The sequence below is a fragment of the Equus przewalskii genome, chromosome 14 (genome assembly GCF_037783145.1).
Source record: "Equus przewalskii isolate Varuska chromosome 14, EquPr2, whole genome shotgun sequence".
NCBI classification, from domain to species: Eukaryota; Metazoa; Chordata; class Mammalia; order Perissodactyla; family Equidae; genus Equus; species Equus przewalskii.
In genome coordinates, this window is record NC_091844.1 from 88,076,060 (window position 1) to 88,095,817 (window position 19,758).

At 49.5% G+C, this 19,758-nt stretch overlaps 1 protein-coding gene across 4 annotated transcripts in view; it reads right to left on the bottom strand.

Moving 5' to 3' along the window:
* ALLC (allantoicase) overlaps window positions 1–19,059 on the bottom strand; it is a 36,980-nt gene extending 17,921 nt beyond the window's left edge. Inside the window, exons 1-7 of one of the 4 annotated variants that reach the window (XM_070571778.1) lie at window positions 18,901–19,007; window positions 9,182–9,354; window positions 7,649–7,694; window positions 6,119–6,213; window positions 4,596–4,646; window positions 2,019–2,106; window positions 608–733 (exon numbers count right to left, since the gene is read on the bottom strand). In XM_070571778.1, coding sequence (XP_070427879.1) covers window positions 608–733; window positions 2,019–2,106; window positions 4,596–4,646; window positions 6,119–6,208 — 355 coding nt within the window. In that variant the 5' untranslated portion in view covers window positions 6,209–6,213; window positions 7,649–7,694; window positions 9,182–9,354; window positions 18,901–19,007. Of the gene's footprint in view, window positions 1–607; window positions 734–2,018; window positions 2,107–4,595; window positions 4,647–6,118; window positions 6,214–7,648; window positions 7,695–9,181; window positions 9,355–18,895 lie in introns of all 4 variants that reach the window. The other 3 variants (XM_070571777.1, XM_008537309.2, XM_070571776.1) reach the window with 3 other exon arrangements.
* Window positions 19,060–19,758: the final 699 nt, after the last annotated feature.

The window sequence follows — 19,758 nt, forward strand, 5'->3', positions numbered from 1 at the left end:
CATGATTTATCTTCCCTAAGTGCATGCATACACACACATAACGATACATATTTCTAAAAAATTAATTCTGGGACCAACGTCAGATGATGCCAATTAAAGGAATAAAAACACAGGCCTAACTTACAGAGCCTGTATGATTCACATGGGCCAGCATTCCAAAATGAAGAAGGGAAGCCCTTCTGAAACCCTGTAGTTGCTGCATCAAATGCACACTGGGAGAGCTGGACGCAGAGCTGTTGCCGCTGGCCCCACAGCTGACTCACATCTGGCCCTACATGGTCTGGAGCAGCCAGGCAGCCCTCCCCCTGCCACCCTCCCAGGCAACCTGTTCACCAACTCTCACGAGGACAGGAGGGTGTGCCTCTGGGTGAGGCCTGAGGAGTGTGGGAATAATGAAGTCTAAACTGGGCCAAAGAACACTGTTAAGTTAAAAATCAAAAATCACAGAGCACTCTACTGGGAACAGAGTGCTAAGCTCCACGGCAGTAGCGTGGCCTTGACGAGCTGCTGAGCCCATCTGGGTGGAAAGCGCACAGTCAGGGACTGGGCCCGATGAACCTCACAACCCCACAGTGCTCGATCTGGGGGCCCGTGGTTCCCGAGGCACCTTCTTCGAAGCACGCTGCTTGAATTGACATTTGAGGAGCGTAATCTCCCGTGAAGTAAGAAATGTCCACGTCGAAGCCCCGGATAATTCCTTGCACTCCCAGCCTGATGATGCACCAGTCGTGACCTATGAGATGTAAACAAGAGCATCCTCAGTAGCTTTAACTCAGCAGAGGAAGCGTGTGATTGAAGAGAGCCCAAACGGAAATACACAACGGGAACACCCTCCTCCCAACACGGAGAAGCATGTCTGCGTTAATTCCCAGCTGTGACTTGAAGATCGCTCACAATGTGGCCACATGTGCCCACCATTCCCCACACAAATCCTCAATTCTAGTCAGACCAGAACATGTACAGGCCTTGGATGGAGAGACAGGCAATTGTAATTCCAAACTGATCCTTTCCTACGTGTGTCTTTAGCAAATGGTTTGGCCTCTCTGAGCCTCATTTCTTCAACTGCGAATCAGAGACGAGATTAGCTTCCAAAAAGCTTGAGTGTGACTGTGTGGTGTAGAGAACGCATAGCCCAGCTCAGCAGGTGTTCAGTGTAGAGCTGGGTCTCCTGGAAACACCCAGCTCACTGTCATCTCGGGCCTCAGGGATTTCCTACGGTGCCCCCACCCAGAACACTTTCCACGGCATCTGCCAGAGTCCAAGAACTCTTAAAGTCAGTATGTCACTTGTAGTTCTTGGTTACTTCCAGTCAGATATAGACCCACCTTAAAATGTCCAGATTTTTAGAATCTAATGTTGTTTGAAGTACCATAGAAATATAGAAAATTAGAAATATCTATGTAATACTTGAGACAATAGCAAAAAAATCCAATTATTAGCCTAATGCTGGATTAGTTTGCTTTTACAGGCATTTCTTCAACTTTAAAAGGTCTATTTTGATTGAAAATGATGAGAAGCAATGAATAAAAGTAACATCTTAAGGTAACATAAAAGATAGCGTGTGCAATGGCGTGGGACAGATCTTGCTTCAATTACCAGCTTATCTTGCCATTTATGTGACCTTGGCTAAGTTAGTGAGCCTATTTCCATAGCACTTAAATGGGGACAAGAACACCTCCTTCAGAGAGTTGTGGTGAAGACCAAATATAAGTGGATTTACCAAGTAATGTCCACCACATTGCTCAGTGACTATCTGTTCTTCCCCTTCATTCACAGCCCTCATAATATTTTCATTTCCCTAACAAAGTGTTTGCCCTTTGCCTGGCGGTGCACAGATGACCAGGTCTCCAGCTACCCCTTCCTGAATTCTCAGAGCCTGATGTTCAGATGGGACATCCGAGACGATGGAGCATTCCAAGGGCCCGTGTTAAAATTGGCCCAAAATGTACACTGGCTTTCCAACAGCCCCTGTTTCTAAACTTTGCAGTATCAAGTGAACAGAATCATCATCTTATTACCTGGAATCCTTTTCCTTCTGGTCTCCCATCCATCCATCCATTTCCCAAACTCGGTATATTCATGTTCTTTAAAGCTTGGGCTGTCACTCTAAAGCAAACAAGTATAGCAAGTCGATAATTAATATTCATTCGAGAGCCTGGGCTTCCAGCATATTAACTTTTGCCCCAAAGATACAGAAGGGCCGTGCCAACAAGGCCTCTTGGGGAGCCCATCGTGGGGAGTCCCTGCCCCAATCTTCACCCGACAGATAACCAGTTCCAAATCAGGGGATGCCGCCTTATCATTGTATCGTCTTCAGAGAAAGAAACTCTCCTCTGCAGGCCTCAGAACACAGAAATCAACCCCTGACAGCAACAGGTAAAATCACAATTAATTCCACAGGCCCCGCTAATGGTGCAATTCCCAGCTGCAATCTGGGGGCGCACTGAAAGGCCTTTGGGACAAAATGAGAAGGGAGACTGAGACTTCCCAAGCAACAAGGAACTCAGTCGAAGTCATATGAAGAGTAGGTCAGATGCTCGGGGTCCAGCAGAGCATTCAAGCTCAGTGCTCCAAGCTGCTCCATGCCCACCTGAGGAAAAGTGGACTCTGAAGTCACCGAAGCCAGTGTGAAGCTCAGCTCAGCCACTTATCGGGCCCTGAGACAAACTGCTTCATTTTTAAGAACAGGATGGTGAATACGTCTCTCGCAAAATTGCTATGAAGTTGAAATAAAACTTGTGAAAGCCCCTTGAATAGTGTAGACTCTAGAAACTGTTCTGTGCTTGGTGGGTGGCCAAGTTTGGGGACATTTTCTCCTTTCACATCAAGTTGGGTGCAAGGAGGATCTAATGTTTCTGCTTAGGAAAAGCCCCCCAGAGCTGCAGAAGAAAAAGATCAAGGCACAGACACGGTGGTGGGGCCTGGGCAGGGTGACCACGGAGCTGCTGCATGTGGCACATCCAAGGATGCCACACGCCACCATGCGTCATGAAGTGGTTGGTTATCACCCGGCAGCCCAGGGGTCACCTAGACCTCCAAGTACCAGCCTGGATGGAGCCCATGAGCATCCAGTGAGAAAGCACCTTTGCAGAACGTGGAGTACTGGATGAGAATATGCACACAAATTCAAAAATAAAAAGTAGTACTATTTTCTAGATGTGGATATGCATATGGATATATTTATTTTAAATTACACCATGTATTAGAAGAATATGCCAATCTTACAATCATGTTAACTCTATAAAGGGAAGGAGTGGATTGGCATCGAAGTTGCTGGCCAAAGAGGCTTTAGCATTATCTGTAATATTCTTTTTTTCCAGACTTGTAAAAGTGATTTGTAAGCGTGACTATGTATACACATATGTATAATGCATACTCAAGTGTAGGAATGTATGTATACTCAATAATATATATATATATAATATATATATATACTCAAGTGTAAAATACAAGAAATAAAGCCCATTCTCTCTCGCACCCACTTCCCAAGCCCAGCTCTTGGCAGACAACCACACTTCCCAGTTTGATGTGCATCTTTTCAGACATGTTTATGCACACACGACATGCACGGACCCCTCGTTGCCAGCGTGTGGAGAGCTGGCTCATTCTTTTTAGTAGCCACATAATATTCCATATCTGAGAGATCCATAGGTTCTTTAGCTAATTTCCTATTGGTGGACATTTAGGTTGGTTTTTTCCCCTCCAAGCAAAACTAGAATAAATATTTTCTACATATCTTTGCCCACATGTGCAAATAATGTAAATCTGTGGAATAGTTAGGTCTAGGTACGTACACATTTAAATCTTTCAAAGATAGAACATATAGTAAAATGGTAAGAGCTTTGACGTTATTAGCTGTGTGACCTAGAACAAGTTAGCCAACACCTCTGTTCCTCATTTTATTAGCATTTTCTTTGAGGAATAAGTTCATATATGCAAGATGCCCTCAGAGGGTCATACTTCAATGTGCTCTGGACCTGGTCAAGTCCTGCCCAGACAGAGCAACGTTGCACCACAGTGTCCAGATGGCCACTGACCATGGTGGAGGACATCAGGTGGGAGACCCTTAGGTGCAGTCACACTCTGTGCATGGGCTCCAACTCTGTGTGTACCTGTGTCCATCTCCGCACTCGCAAGAATTCTGACCACACGCAGGTGTGCAAAGCAGCAGGATGCCAGGAGAGCTTCCATTCTTTCCTCTCCTAATATGTTTGTTAGTGTTTTCTCTGTGTTTTTTTTAATAAGCATGTCCTACACTTTTATAATTAGGCAGGTAAAACATTTTCCAAAAAATTCAAGATGTGTACTAGTTTTCTTCCCAACACAGCTTATGAACGCCACGTTAGAAGAGCAATAATATATGAGGATCTCAGTAGTTTTCCTACAAGCAGCATGGTCCCAAATTCCTGTGTCAGGCCCCGACTGTCTCTGCTATGTCTTAGCATGAGTGGAAGCTGATCTCTATATGTTTCTCCTGTTCTAATATGCTATTCACTGGTACACATCACATGACTCCCATCCCAAATATGCGGGCAGATTTTAATTAACATGGCTGCACCATCTTCTACACCAGCACGAACGCCAATTCACAATACCTTGATGAGGTTTTCTGCAGGAGCAAAAAAGTCATCTGTCGCAAATAAAATCTAGACAAAGAAAGAAGTAAAGATAAAATAACTATAAATTTAAAACCATTTTATTTCATTCCCTAGTGAAACATTATGAGATGCAGTAAAAAGAAAATGGGAAATTGCCAAGGGGAAAAGAAACAATATGCAATTAAGCCACGATGCTTTGAAATGCTTAGATGTCAATGCTGCCTCCCACTTAATCTTTCCTTCCCACCCTTTTTCTTAATCCTCTTCACCATCTGGATGCAAACGTGCCAACTTCTTACACTGGGGAAGGAAATAAACCAACGTCTTCTCAAGAACCGAGGACCTCTTTCACAAACAGAGCAGTGAAAAACGCCACGCACTGGGTCATCCCTGTGGCTTGGCCGGCTCACTGAACGATGCCCTGCAGGACATTTTCGAGTGGGGAGGGTGCTAGTAATTACCCCAAGGAAACAATGGGAACTGGATTTTCCCTAGGAAAACAGCCTGCTGGTCACCCTGGCTAACCAGGGACCCAGTGACAGCTGCAGTCTGGAGCGTACCGCTCTCTGACTCCTGCTCAGAACCTAAAAGGCGGAGAGGATCTCACTGTTTTGAAGCTGCTGGCTGTTTGGGTGGCCGAGGGTAGGGGCATCGCTGCTGTGTTGGGTTGGCCTGCCCCCTGAGAATTCATCAGGACCTGTCGGAGTCACTCCCCTATCCAGATCCTTCAATGGCTCCTCGGCAGCACCTCTCACAGGGCACTTGGGGCCTTTCCAGGCTCATGCTCCTGACTGCCCCACACACATCTGGTGCTTTCCAGAAACACTAAACCAACTGGAGCAGCATCCCCTGTCTGAAACGCCCCTCACCCCTTCTTTGCCTCGACAGCTCCCTCTTCCGCTTGCAGACTCCTTTCAACATCACTTACCTGGACAATCCTTCCCAACCCTTCCCTACCCGCGGCTGCCCACGGCTGGAGCCGAGGTGCTCTCACAGCACCTGTCCTTGCCTGGATGACAGCTCCGGTGTGGACTGTCTCCCGGCAGAGCGTGAGCTCCTTAAGGGCAGATGTGGGTCTTTTCCTTCTGTATCATACATAGCACCTCTGCACATGACCAGTACCTTAGCACCTTTGCACATTCCTGGTATCTTAGTGCTTTCTGCACATTGCTGGTACCACAGCACCTGCACATTGTGTTAACAAGTTCTCCAGGTGATTCTCATACTAAAGTTTAAGGAGCACTATCTACAGCGTAAGAAAACACACAGAGGGATAGTGAATTCTTTTCACAGGTGCAAAATGTCTTTCTGTTTTAAACTTAAGGCAATGTTGCCCTTGCTCATAATTACCATCGATTTAAGAAAACTTCTTTGGAAAACTTTTGCAATAATGGGCTTCCTCAGGCAGCCAATCCCTCAGCCCAATTCTCGCCCTTCTGGTTAGGCTTTCGGCAGTAGTGAGTTGGATCCTGAGCACGGGCACGTTAAGTGCTTGTTCCGGTTGGGAGAGACCCACTTACCTGTCCACCCACGGACTCAGACGCCATGTCGGTCAGCTGAGTGAAGTCCGGAGCCCTGGCCCATTTCCCCTCCTTGGGAGAGTCAACCATGCTTCCTGGCAATGAGAAAGGCAGACTCGGTCAACTTCTGGGTGCAAAGTGTAGCAGAGCATGTGTAAGCGAGTGAGGCCCTCATCCAGGCTCCCAAAACCAAGACTTGGGACATTCAGACAACACCACTGTCAACTGGATGTGGCAGGTGCCCTCCCACTCAAGGATCCTCACAGGTTGAATTAAAAGGTGACTTTGCCCAAACACATGGAAATGGGAGGAATTTAGAGCACAGCTTCCTTCTGAAGTATTTAAGAATAAAATGTACACATCCTACTGCCACAAAATGCAAAGTTTCATTATTTAAAGGGGGGAAATATTTTAATTTAGAAAAGAATAATTTGCTTTTAACAGTCTTTGAATCCATTCAAAAAACACTTATTGAGCAACTGGGTGACAGGCCCTGGCTAGAAATGGGGTCCAGAGAAGGCACACCCTGCCTACAGGGCTTCCCACCCAGTGGGAAACAGATGCCCACAGACGCACGCAGTGAGCGACGCTCTGGAACAACCAGAGACCGAGTCACAGAGATTTCTCCATCCAGGAGGATTCAAGACCACCTGTCATATCATCATGGAGCTAACATAATGGAATCCAGCTCCCCCACATCCTTACTCTAGAGTTGAGAAAGCAGAGACGGAGAAATGGAGAGTGGTGCCGAGGGAGGCCAGAGGAGACAGGACTGCCGAGATCGCCCCACTCCTGAGCCAATGGGTGAGCATTTGTCGCCAATCTTTTTCTCTACCTCCTCATGGTGAATAGAGAAAACTACATAAAAACTAATATCTCATTAAGAATTATTCTTACTCACAAAATAAATATAAACAGTCAATGGACATGAGATGATGTCAACTCTCTCTTGAAATCGCAGGAATACAATTAATCATAAAATGACATTCTTCCCTATGAAATGGTTACTTTCCCCATGATCTGCTCTCAGGAGAGTCACTTGGACCAATCTCTGCAGAGTGATTTGGTAATAACTACAACCTGAGAGGCTGCTCCTTGCCGTTCTCCTCTGCCGGCGACCTCTGCGGGCTAGTGTCCTAGGCTCAGCTGACTCTCCTCTTTCTCTGCACACGTCCCTCCAGAGAGCTCAGCAGTCTCCTGCTTCTTAATACCATCCACGTGCTGATCATCCCCAAATACATATCACCTTCCTGGACTTCCATCCACCAACTCAAAATATCTCCCCTTGGATGTCTAATCGTGCCCCAGGGCTGGCGTGTCCCACACTCAGCTCCCGCTCTTCCTAGCCCTGCTCTATCTACCCTTGATCTTTCCATCTCAGCTAGTGGCAACTGATCCTCCCAGCTGCTCAAGGAAAAACCTTGGAGTCGTCTTTCACTCGTCTCCTCTTTCCCTTACATCTCAATCCACTCTGTGGGAAAATCACATCTACATTCAAATTAGATTCAGAACCTTGAAATGATATCATACCTGGAAGTTTCTTTAAAATAATCTGGATAGTTTTCTTCAAAATTATCTAAGAAGGAGGGAAGGGAGTAAGGGCATAGGTGAACAAGGTTGGCCATGAGTTGATAATTGTCATAGCTAGATGACGGGTACATGGAGGATCCATACATTTTTATCTACTTCTGTATATGTTCGAAATCTTTATAAAGATTATACGTATTACAATACAATATGTAATAAAATAAAGGTTATACATATTATACGCATTATACACACGCACAAAGAGAGAGAGAATGAGGGGTGAGGAGATGCCATCATCGTCTCTCTCCTGGATCATTAATGTTCCCCAACTGCTCTCCCATGTCCACCCTCTCTACAGTCCATTCTCAATGCAGCACTTTGGAAAACAAGAGTCAGATTGTCAAAAACCCTGCAGTGGTTCTCCTTTCACTCAGGGAGAACTGGTCTCCTTACAGTGGTCACAAGACCCTCCCTCATTGGGCAGCCATTTCTCTGACCTCTTCTTTCCTCTTCGCCTGACTCTACTCCAGCCACACTCAGTCCTTGTTGCTCCTCACTGTTGCACGTGACAGTCATGTCCGCCCTCCGTGACTTTGCAATGGCTGTTCCCTCTGCTGGGATGCTCTTCCGGGATATCTGTGCGGTTCACCCCTCACCTCTCTCCAAGCCTTTGCTTGACTACCACCTTCGCAGTAAAGCTGTTACAGCAAAGCTACAATACCCGCTATTTACAGAGGCATCTCCACTCCCGCAGCACGTCTGACACCCCGACCCCGTCTGCCTCTGTTTCTATGGCAGGTACACATACTATGTAATTACCTTGTTTATAATTTTGTCATCTTTCCCAATTAGGTGTACACTCCAGGAGGACAGTGATTTTTGTTCTGTCCACTAGCGTATCCCTGGAGCTTGGTGCATTGCCTGGCACATACAAGATGCTCAGTAAATATTTGTTGAATATACGAATGAGTGCATAATGTTTCCTAACTCGTTTTGTGTTTTTAAATACTGATTCCCTAAAAGGGACTAAAACCTTCCAAGGAGGAAGATGTGCGGAAGGAGAAATTTACTAACATTCATTGCGAGTTTGCAATGACGTCATGCATGGTTCAAATACTTTATCTCATTTTAATCCTCAGAACAACTCTGTGATTTTGGTATTATTCACATCTTACGAATGATGAAAATGCATCTTTGAGCGGTCAAGTAAATTGTCTAACCCAACAAAGCTGGGAAGTGAACGATATCTCCAACCCAGATGTGCCCAAATGTGGTGGATATTTGAACGCTCAGCGTAGTGCTGGCACAGGGAACTGCTACATCAGGTTTGTTGGATAAGCACACTTAGTTCTGCTGTGTATTTATTCACTCAGCAACTGTGTGCAGGGCTCCTGGGATGGTCAGGCAGCGGGCCAAGCCGTGGGGTTACCCCTGCTCTCGAGGGGCTCACAGTGGAGGGCAGGGTACAGGTACAACAACAGGTGATGGTGGTAATGGAGACGTCCTCACGGCACAACCGGCACTGAGGACACACACCCTGTGAGCTTCAGGCTTCAGGAGCTCCTCTGGGAACTGGGAATCGAGAAGGAGCTGCAGGAGAGATGGCGTGCACAGAGCAGGGGGCAGGGCAGGCTCAGAGCCACAGAGCTGGATGACGACATTTGTCCGGACCGGCGATCTCCAACCTGGAAGCCACTAGCCATACGTGGCTAGTTAATAAATTGAAAATTAATTAAAATTACATAAAAGTAAGCATCCACCTCCCCCTTGTGCCAACCACATTTCAACTGCTCGATAGCCCACGTGTGGCTTCCATATTGGACAGGGCAGACAAAGAACCTTTCCATCATCACAGAGTTTTACTGGGCCGTGCTGGAAATGCTCTGATGAGATCATGGCACAGAGCCTGCCCCACACCTGCCACCTCAGCGTCGTGCAAAACTGCAACCAACACTGAACCACAAGACAGACGCACACCCCACACACAGACCAACCAAACGGCTTCCTGCTGTGGTTCTCACTGCGACCTGACCTTCTCGGGCAGCTCATCAAAGCAGAGGCATTCTCATTTGCTCGAGCTCTGCCAGCCTTTCCACCTGCCCGCCCCAGGGACTCAGGAGGGCAGAGCACGCAGCCACGAATGCTCAGGCCGGTCACCAACGGGGCCTGGCGGAGCCAGTGGGTCCCTCCTGGCCTCCCCTCCTCACCACAACAGTTCAGGAACTGTCCTACATCCCACACACAACCACACAGTGACAGGCCAGTCCTGAGCACGCAACAAAGGCTTCCTGAGTATTTAATGGGCTTAATTAGAAAACATTTGATCTACCCAACCATTCATTTTGTTTTCAGTCAGTTGCAGAGAGCTCCACATGCACTGGGACAGAGCATTCAAACATTTTCCCTAAGTCAATAATTGAAGGCTCCGTTCTCAGCTGCCCAGTTTGATGGAGAAAGCAAGGTGTTGTGTTAACGTGGGGCACAGCCCGCACGGGAGCTGTTCATTCCACCTCCCTGCTGGCCAGAGCAGGGGGAAGGTGGACCATGCTGTTCCTCATCCTTGCTGTCTTGTATCTTTTGCTTTGATGCGCCTCAGATGACTTACACCAAGCAGGCCACATTACAAGCATGAACCAGAGGCTGAGAATTCGAGGGAGAAAGAGATGGAGAGAGAGGGGCATTTTACCCTGGTTTCAAGGTATCAGTCTCAACGCTTCAGATTTTTATTCACCCACTCCCAAAAACTGACTCAATTTAGATAATAAATCACTTGGGTTCAGCACTCCTTTTAAAAGAAAAACGTCCCTTCTGGAAATGAATGTTTCCATTTGGAAAACAAATAAAACCCCCGTCAGCAAACATCCATCGTGCAGCAGTGTCCTCTCTGGCTAAGGCGGCAAAGTAGGCTGCACCTTTCAGCCGATCGCCTCTGAGCAGAAGCCGTGTCCAGGGCTCAAACCAGGTGAGCACGCCCTCCTCCAGCTCAGTAAGACACATGCATCGTCACAAAGATCACCTCAAAACAGGCGTTTCCAGGCTAATGTTTGTTTTTCCACATGAAATCTAGCATTTGGACACATCTGCTTTAATTGACAGAGGTGAACTCAGCTTGGAGCAGAAATTTCTCCGTGGGCTTCTTCCTCAGCCTTCCCACGAGTCCATGTCCGCTGGTTCTCCCCTGGCCCGCGAGCCTCACTAGAGGTGGGAATAATAAAGGGACCTTTATAGCGACTTCCAAGAAATAGTCACTTAAATGCGTTATCATTTTCTTGGCAAAGCTCCATTTGCAATTAAGACCTGATACCCAAGTGCGTTTAAAATGCGTTACACTGAGATGAAAGGAAGCCAAAGGGCCCTTTGCAAACTACTGCAGAGGAGTCACGATAGAGGTAAATCTCAAAGGACTATTAAACCCTCAGTGCAGTTAATAGCAACAGCAGTAGCCGAGGTTGGGGGGTAGGGGGTAAAATCCAGCCATCTTCTCCACAGGAACTCACTCCCTTTTCTGCTTCCTTGTCTTTACACAAAGAAATCAGACTTATAAACAGAGACACTCAGTACTAGGTACTGAGCGTGCACAAGCTTTAACGCTGGCCATGGTGTCTAAGCGATCTATGGTTGCGCTGAGATGGGAAACACTTGCCACGTGTGGTATTTAAGTTTAAATCCAATGAAATTGAAAATTCCATTTCTTAGTTGTACCAGCCACGTGCTCAGATGCCAGGTGCGGCTGGTAGCTACTGTATGAACAGCACAGAACAGACATTTCCATCATTGCAGAAAGTTCTAGTCAATGGCACGGGTGTACGGTTTACAAAGTATTGTCATGCTCATTCCAGGAGAACATCCATTATTTTAACATCCCTTTTTGCTAATGACCTTAGACGTGATATCAATATTTGATGTGGTCTTAGAAGTCTTTAAGAACCTCTCGTCAATGCAGGAAGGCTTCAACAACACTGTAAAGCCATCTTTTTGGTTTCCTACTACTGAAGACCTACTATGTGCCAGGCATGCACTGGGTACCTGACATAGGTTCTAAGTCCCTGACCTCCGCACAAGGTGTCCTCCTGTTCCCACGGAAACCGCAGCTCAAGGTAGTTATATCACGCTCATCCAGCCGCGCTGGGTCTGAAACAGGATGGTGAGCTCAGATCTTCCTCCGCTGCCCCCATAGCTAGCGCTCCACTGCTGGGGGTGTCAGACGTCTATGTTAAGGGCCAGGTTGTAAATACTTCCAGTTTCACAGGGCGTACAGCCTCTTGCACAAAAGCAGCCGGAGACAATCTGTGAACAAACCAGTGTGGCCGGGTTCCAGTGAAACACATGTATGGACGCTGAAATTTGGATTTCACGTCATTTTTATGTGTCGTGAAATATTCTCCTTCTTTTGGTTTTTTTCAACCACTTCAAAGTGTAAAAACCATTCTTAGCTCGTGGACCTTATAAAAACAGGTGACAGACTGGATTTGGCCCTCAGGCCGTGGTTTGGCAACCCCACTCTACACCACAGAAAAACCTGAAAAGTCATCAGTAAGATGTCAGCTAGCGCTGGCCTCTCCCCATCTTCCACCCACTATGCATCTGTCGCCCACCTTCTGCTTCCCAAGAACTGTGGCACCAAGGACCAAAGGTAGACAAGACCCAGTCTTCACCACCTAAGAGCCCCCACAGAAAGACGTGCAACAAATAAGACAACACAGTGGGTCAGCGGCAGAGCGATGCAGGAATGCTACAGGAGCCGGGGGAGGACCAGGGTCATGGACATCCTGGACCAGGTGAGCTGAGTCCTAAACGGTGACCAGGACTCAGAAGCTGATGGAGGGACGTTCCAGGCCTGGGCATGGAGGGAAGACTGTGCAAGGAGCTTGCAGCTCAACGTTAACATGTCCGGGGAGAGAGTGGTGAGCAATGGCCGGGAAGGCACACAGCATCAGGGAAGGAAGGTCCTATGTATCTGCCTACAGAGTCCAGGCTTTGTTTTATGGGATGCATTTGGGGCAGAGGGAATGGTCTGATTTTCACCGTAGACAGCTCTCTGAGCCACAGTGTGGAGGGTGGGCTAAGCAGAGACAAAGTAAGGACCAGGAGAATACTGTGGAAGGTTTGTGGGAATCAGAGCAAGATATCACGGGTGTTATCTCCACGGGAGAGGAGCATATTCAAAAACACTGGGAAATAGCTAGAGAGGAAGCAGGGAGAGAGAGATGGGGCTGACGACGGCAGTGACTGAAACCAGGAAGAGAGGATGAGAGGGTCTGGGGAGAAGGTGGACAGAGAGGCGCCCAGGGCTCAAGCACGACACCTGGGAGCAGCGCACTTAGAGGTGGAAAGGAGGGGGAGGGAAGGAGCTCAGCGGGAGGCCGAGGGCAGGCGGACTTTCAAGCAGGGCATGATCATCGGCTCCCACAGGCGGGTTTCTTGGGTCAGTGTTTAGAGCCGTCTCTACAGAGACAGCCCAGGTCTCCGTCCTGCCCTACTGGCCCAGCTCTGAGGCCTGGGGCCGGCTAATCTCCTGTAACTGTGCCACAGGGTTTCTTGGGAGGATGCTGAGAAAGATGTACATTTCAATGGAAGATATTCGGGGAAGGTAGTGCCATCTGGAGGGGTAACAGGCATCTCGGGTGGCCTGCGGCCGGCTCTGCAGCACAGTGCCCAGCCCCCTGCAGGGACGCAGTAAGGTTAGTGGGTGAGAACGAACCAACTCCCGAGCATCTAGGATCCCAACAGCTAAGTGCCCCCAAGAAAGCGGGTGCCTTGTGGACAAGCAAGCCATCAGCTCCCGAGAGAGATGGTGCTCAGTCGTCCTCACAGCTTCTCCTCTGGGCCTCGGCTCTGCCTTCCCAGTAAACAGGTGCTCCCATCATCTGGACGAACGCCTCCCTCCTCAAGGCTCTGGGTTGTTGTCCTCCAGAATGTCTCACCTGCAGCACAGTTACTGCACGTCGCCCCCTCCTAAGAGCTGATGCTGAGACCCCCCCCCATCCTTCACTGAGCCCTCAGCCACAATCTAAATGCCTGGACATCAGGCACGCACCCTTGGCTCATCCCAACTTCTGGAAGGCTGGCCTCTTGGACCTCACAGCTGTGGTCCTGCCCAACTGCAGTCAGCCACTTTCCCCTTCACACAAGCACAAGGCGCCTCTGCCTACCCTGTTTCCTGGGACGGCGGTCAGCACCCAGCCCCAGCCAAGGAGCCCGACTTCCTCACCGGGGAAGGGGACCTCACTTCTCCCACCTTTTCCCGGCCTAGGAAGCAGGCGCAGCCAGCAGAGGGCATGAGAAGACATTGCCAAAGGTCTTTGTCGATGCTTTCCAAACGCAGGTGTTACGATGATCCCGAATCCCGTTCTAATATCCTAGGCTATGATATGGCTCTGGAACATTCTGAGATCCCAGCCCCGGATGTTTCTCTGCATGGGAAAGAGGCCGGAGAAACTCAAGGGTGCGGGCTGAGGCCCAGCACTCTGCTGTGGGCAACTCCAAAAGTGTTCCGCACCCTGGGAGGTGCTGTTTGGGAAGAAAGGCACTTACAGGGCAGAAAGGGCCAATTAAACCAAAGATGCGGGGCAAACCAAAGACGGGCAGGGCCTGGAGTGCAAGTGCTGGTTCCGGACGCCCCTCAGCCATGACCTGGACACCCCATGTTTCCACGTGACATTTAGCCTGGCCTCTTCAGCTCCTGAGACGTCTCTGGAAGGTGTAACATCACAGCTGTGTACCAGGGCTCCAGTCTTCCTTGATTGCCCGTCACTGTCAGCAAGACAGGCTGCACCCCTGAGACACAAATGTTTGCTTATAACTATATGTGTGATTAGTTTCCTTCTTACTACTTAAAAAATAAAAATATGTGGCTGGGTTATTTCCGTCCTCCACTCGGCGGATCTTCTTGCACACCCACTTGAGAGACCAACTGCGTGTCTCTGTTGCATTCCTTCCGCAGCCCCCCAGTGGCCCACTGTAAGGTACCCACGCTGGCCGGTGGGACGGGGACTCGGTGTCATCCAATGCAGTTCTCCACCTGGTGGTTGGAGACCAATCACCTCCTGGGCCTTTATTTGTTTGTTTTTCTTTTGTGGGGAAGATTGTCGCTGAGCTAATATGTGTGCCAATCTTCCTCTGTTTTATGTGGGATGCTGCCACAGCGTGACTTGAGGAGCAGTGCTAGGTCCCTGCCCAGATCTGAACCTAGGAACCCCAGGCTGCCAAAGGCGAGTGCACAAACTTAACCACTATGCCACCCAGCCAGTTCCCTCCCAGGCTGTTAAAGCCTCAGGTCCAGGGTTGCACCACAGACAAAGGAATCAGAATCTACAGGGTGGGACCAGGGCCGAGAATCTCTAACTTTGCTCAACTCTGCCATTTTACAGATGAGAAGACCGAAGTGCCAGGTGCACACTTCTCCAAAGTGGCAGACCCATCTCCACATCACCATCTCACAGCTGAGAACTCAGGCGTCCTGGCAGAAGGCAAGCTGCAGAAGTTTCCCCCAGAAGTTCTGGAGGCAGAAGGCCTTATAGTCAGAGAAGCATTTGCCAAGGAGCCCACGAGTAGGAGGAGCCGTCGCCTTCTGCCCACCAGGGGGCGGCCTCCCCGCGCCTTCACAGCAGTCACTCCACACCCACTCACTCCCTTGGTGGACCCAGAGGTCACACTGAGCCCCAAAGCTAGAGGAAGTGCCCCTGGAACTGTAAAGAATAATGCTTTCTTTTAATCGTGCATTTGTTTGTTTTACTTTTTGAGTCACGTGTCTACACAAAACTAGAGAAGAAGCTGCATCACCTGCTCATGAGACCCCCCGGAGACAACCAGGACAGCGTCACCTTCCGCAGGAATCTCACCAACCCTCAAGCCCACCTCCCATAGGGTCTTCTTCAAGTGATGCCTTGTCATCGGTCTCTATAACTCATGGGTCAGCAATTCCCAAAGTATCCACCAGTAGCCAGCTCTGTGCAGGACCCTCTCTGGGCACTGAGGACGATGCAGAATTCTGTTGAACCCACACACCTTCAAAGATCGTGTGTAGGGTGAAGACTGGCGGGGCGTGGTGAGAGGGGTTGGCACTTGGGCAGGAGCAGAGAGGACCTCCTGTGGTGGCTGTCATGCAGGCGATCAGGAGGGTACAAATCTGAGCTCGGCTGGGATTCACCAGAAACAGACAATGGTGCTACGTTGTCTCTGGGGATGCAGGTGTACGGACCGGGGACTGTGTCCCTGCAGACAGTCAGACTTAGCCCCACATCTATATTCCCCAGTCCGTTGGGTCTGAGTTCCATGAATGGGACACATAAACACATACTTCCTAAATGCAAGATTTGAGTCCAGGAGAGAGAAGCCAGGGACACACTGATGGTCCTAATAACAAATGACACATGTAGGGCGTTGGCGTTGGCACAGCACTTCCACCTCTGGCAGGCAGAAGGGCCCCAACAAAGTCTGCTCCTTAATCTCTGAGACCTATGACCATGTTGCCTTACATGGCGAGGGGGAATTTGCAGACGTGATTAAGTTCACAGACTCTAAGACACGGAGGTAATTCTGGATAGTCCCAGAGGGTCCAGTCCAATCACATGAGAACTTAAGAGCAGAGGACTTTCTCCGGCTGGAAGCACAGGAACCACACAGCAGAAGGCAGTCAGAAAGACTCAAAGCATGACACTGGATCACACTGCAAAAGAGAGGTCCCCTCAGGCCTTGCTGGCTCTGAGACTGGGGCCCACGTGCAAGGCCCAGAAAGAGGCCTCTAGAAGTTAAGGGTGGCCCCACTGAAGCCAGCAAGAAACCGGGAACTTCAGTCGTACAACCACAGGAACAGTGTCCTGCTACCACCTCAGTGAGCTCGAAGAGGATTCCCACCAGAGCCTCCTGATACGGCCCAGCCATCGATACTGTGATTTCAGCCTGGCGAAACCCAGAGCAGAGAACTCAGCTGAGCCCACCTGGACGTCTGACCTACAGACTGAGGTAATAAGCTGTGTTGCTTCAGACACTCAGAATGTGTGACAGCAACAGAAAACTAACACATGCCCATACTTTTCATTCAAACTTCCCAACACCTGAGACGAGTTATCATCAGCACAGTGAAGAACCTTAGGCTTCTGGGAGAGAAAACAGCGCTCGGCGGCCCCCCGCCCCCCACCACCAGAGACTGTTGCAGCATCACCTGTGCCCGAGTTACAGGTCGTGGTGCTGCATCCTGGGCACACAGAGACGCACCCAGGACGCCTGGCCTGACCCCCATGGGAGAACCTCAGGGTGCCCTGTCTGTCTGGAACAGCCAGCCCCCCGCCTTCCAGCAGGTGCCCCGAGGTGAAGCCCTTCCCTGATAACAGCTCTCAGGAGCCTCTGGTTTCACAGCTGATCCAGCCCAGACAGCACCCTGGCTGGTCAGGTTTCATTAAAACCCCCAACCATCCCCCTCAACCCTCGTCGACCTCACAGCTGGAGGCTTGTCTCCCAAGCTGCCCTCTCCACGAGGGCTTGGGTCTCGTTAAGTTCAGGTTCTGCCACACTTTTAATAAAACATGTGTAACGATATGAGACAGGAGCACACAGCACGGAGCCGACATCCTGAAGCCTCAACTCTGTATCTTCACATCCCCTCTCGTGCCTTCCTCACCCCACCCAACAGTTACATGTGATCAGGTCCATTGCAGAGAAGCCCAGAGAAGTGAGGGGCTTGCCCAGTGTCACACAGGAATGTAAAGGGAGGGGGACAGGTTTTACACACAGGCACCTACCCACTTTGTTAACTATAGAGAAAGCAGCGAAGGCATCACTCTCTCCCTGGGAGCTGCAGGGCTTATCTGTGCTCTCCAAACAGTCTCACAGACTTTTGGGTGAAAGTCTTTCCACCTCTAAGATAAAAACCTAAGAAAGAAAAGAGACGACGCCTCCAGTGTGGGTCTCCAGACCACAGCACCGCCTGACCACACACAGTGCCATCGTCGGCTGCAGACAGGCCCTGTGATTTGTGTCTGCTGTGTCTCTCCTCAGCCACAGATCCCAAGAGTGTTCACGGACAGCCTGGCCTTCGCAGGCCCTCAGGAGGTCCTGGAAGACTCCTCCACCGGGACCTCACGCTGCAAGGAAGCCGGTTCTCTGCCCTGGTGGGAGGAGTTCACGGCTCTGTGACTTTGGTGACGGGCTCAACAAGCTCCCAGCTCATGGTCCTCTACAGTCAATTCTTTCCTACGGTTTCTACTGACAGAGTAGCCAAGCTCTACGAGGCAACGGGGAGGGAGCCGCCAGGCCTGACCTGACCTTCTCCCAACAGGCCACCCACCGCTCAGACCACCTGTGGCATCTACCTCTAAATCTGTCATTGGAAACCCTTGCTTAAATTAGCTTTTAAATACATCTACGCAAAGGAACAGGATGCCCTTTAAGAGAGACAAGCTGTGACTGAGGCCAGGCTGTGATGTACAGTGAATATGCTAAAGCTTTGCGTGCAAAGTGCAATTTATTCATCAGAAACGAGGAACATTGCAACGGGTTATTCCACTGAGGTGAGGCAATTATTCTCTTCTGATGGAAAAGAATAATCTTGAAATTTCACACAGTCGAGCACTGTTCCCTCCTCTTTTTTTTCCTTTGGCATTTGCCTTAAAATAAGAAAAGACCCAACAGGATGCACCCAGGAAATGTGGGAGAGAGCTCTTCCTCTGACAAGCCAGCAAGTCAAAGAGGGGCTCCAGGGACTTTTGTCATCACTGTCGATACTTCCTTAAAAAACCTTTGGCCAAAAGTCTGAGATTTACAGTGAAATAAAAGAAGTTTATTCAAGTTTGGGACACACCCAGAGTGAGCTAACACAGGAAACGGAGGAGCCCGAAATCAGCACGTGAGATCCCGTGCTAAACTGATGCATATACATTCAAATTTTGCTCGAATGCGTGGCTATTTTTTTTGGACATGGGTTCAGTTCACCAATGGGCTTAGTTCTTCCAGAGTTTCTGTAAAGGCCAAAGTCACGTGACTTAAACCCCAGCAGCACAGGGACCAGAGCCCAGAGCCTCTCACCTCTCTCCGGGGCCATTCCCCACTCTGGAAACATGATTCCTGGTGCTGGACCACCCCCATACCACTCAGCCAACAGCACCCAGGCAGTGTCTGCCGTGACCTGCCCCACCCTCACCTTCCCAAGGTGTCAAATGCTCATTGCTCTATTAAACTCATCTCTGCTGTCCCCCTGTTCTTTTGGCAATGACAACTTAAAAATAGCAAGTTATTTATAAACGGCACTCCGACCTCACCCAGAAGTCTGAAGTTCAGGGTTTGGGACTGGATTTCTTGCTCCCCACAAGCCAGCCAAGGTCCCACGGTGCTCGGGTCTCAGCCAGGAGAGAATTTATAGAGGCCTGAGCTAGCGAGACAGAGCTTTCTGGAGATTGGCCGTGCCTGTGTGATGTCACAAGGGCTGTGGGGAGATGGGGCTCCGAGGTGGAGCAGCCCTCCCCCGGAGGAGCCCGGAGAGTCTCTGCAGGACGGCTGGCCAAGGCCCATAGCCGGACAAGGTCCCTCCAGCACCGGCCTGGGCCTGAAGTCCCCCCTCCCCGTCCAGCTGTGACTCTGAGTCGGTCTTGTCTCTAGAAGGCTCCTATTCTTGCATTTATCTGGCACACTCAGCAATGGTTTCCAGCGATGGTTCTGAAGAAGACAGCCTGTGGGGGATTTGACCGAGGGGAAGGGCCCTTAGCCCCAGGAAAATGCAGATACTCGTGAAATTTTCATGTGATTGAAAGGAGTTCATGGACCCTGAGAAAGCACACCTTGCCAAGTGTGTGATACCTGTCAACACAAGGTTGACATAAGGGAAGCCATATCGTAGAAAAGAAACCACATTGTAACTGTGAATGACCTCTGATTAACTAGCCCAGCTGGATGCGGGCCCTCCAGCAGATGTACACGCTCTGCAGATTTTATGGCCCCTCCCAGCTGCTGTAGGTAGATAACTTTGTTCTTTTGAGTTCCTTACGAATGTGATGCCCCCCGGGCAGAGAGTCTATGCTGATAGCCGTCATCAATGACAAGGGAAAGATCAGGGTATAAGGCGTTGCTCCCCTCTCTGACGCACATCCGGTAAAACAAAAGATGATCAGGAACTAAGACCA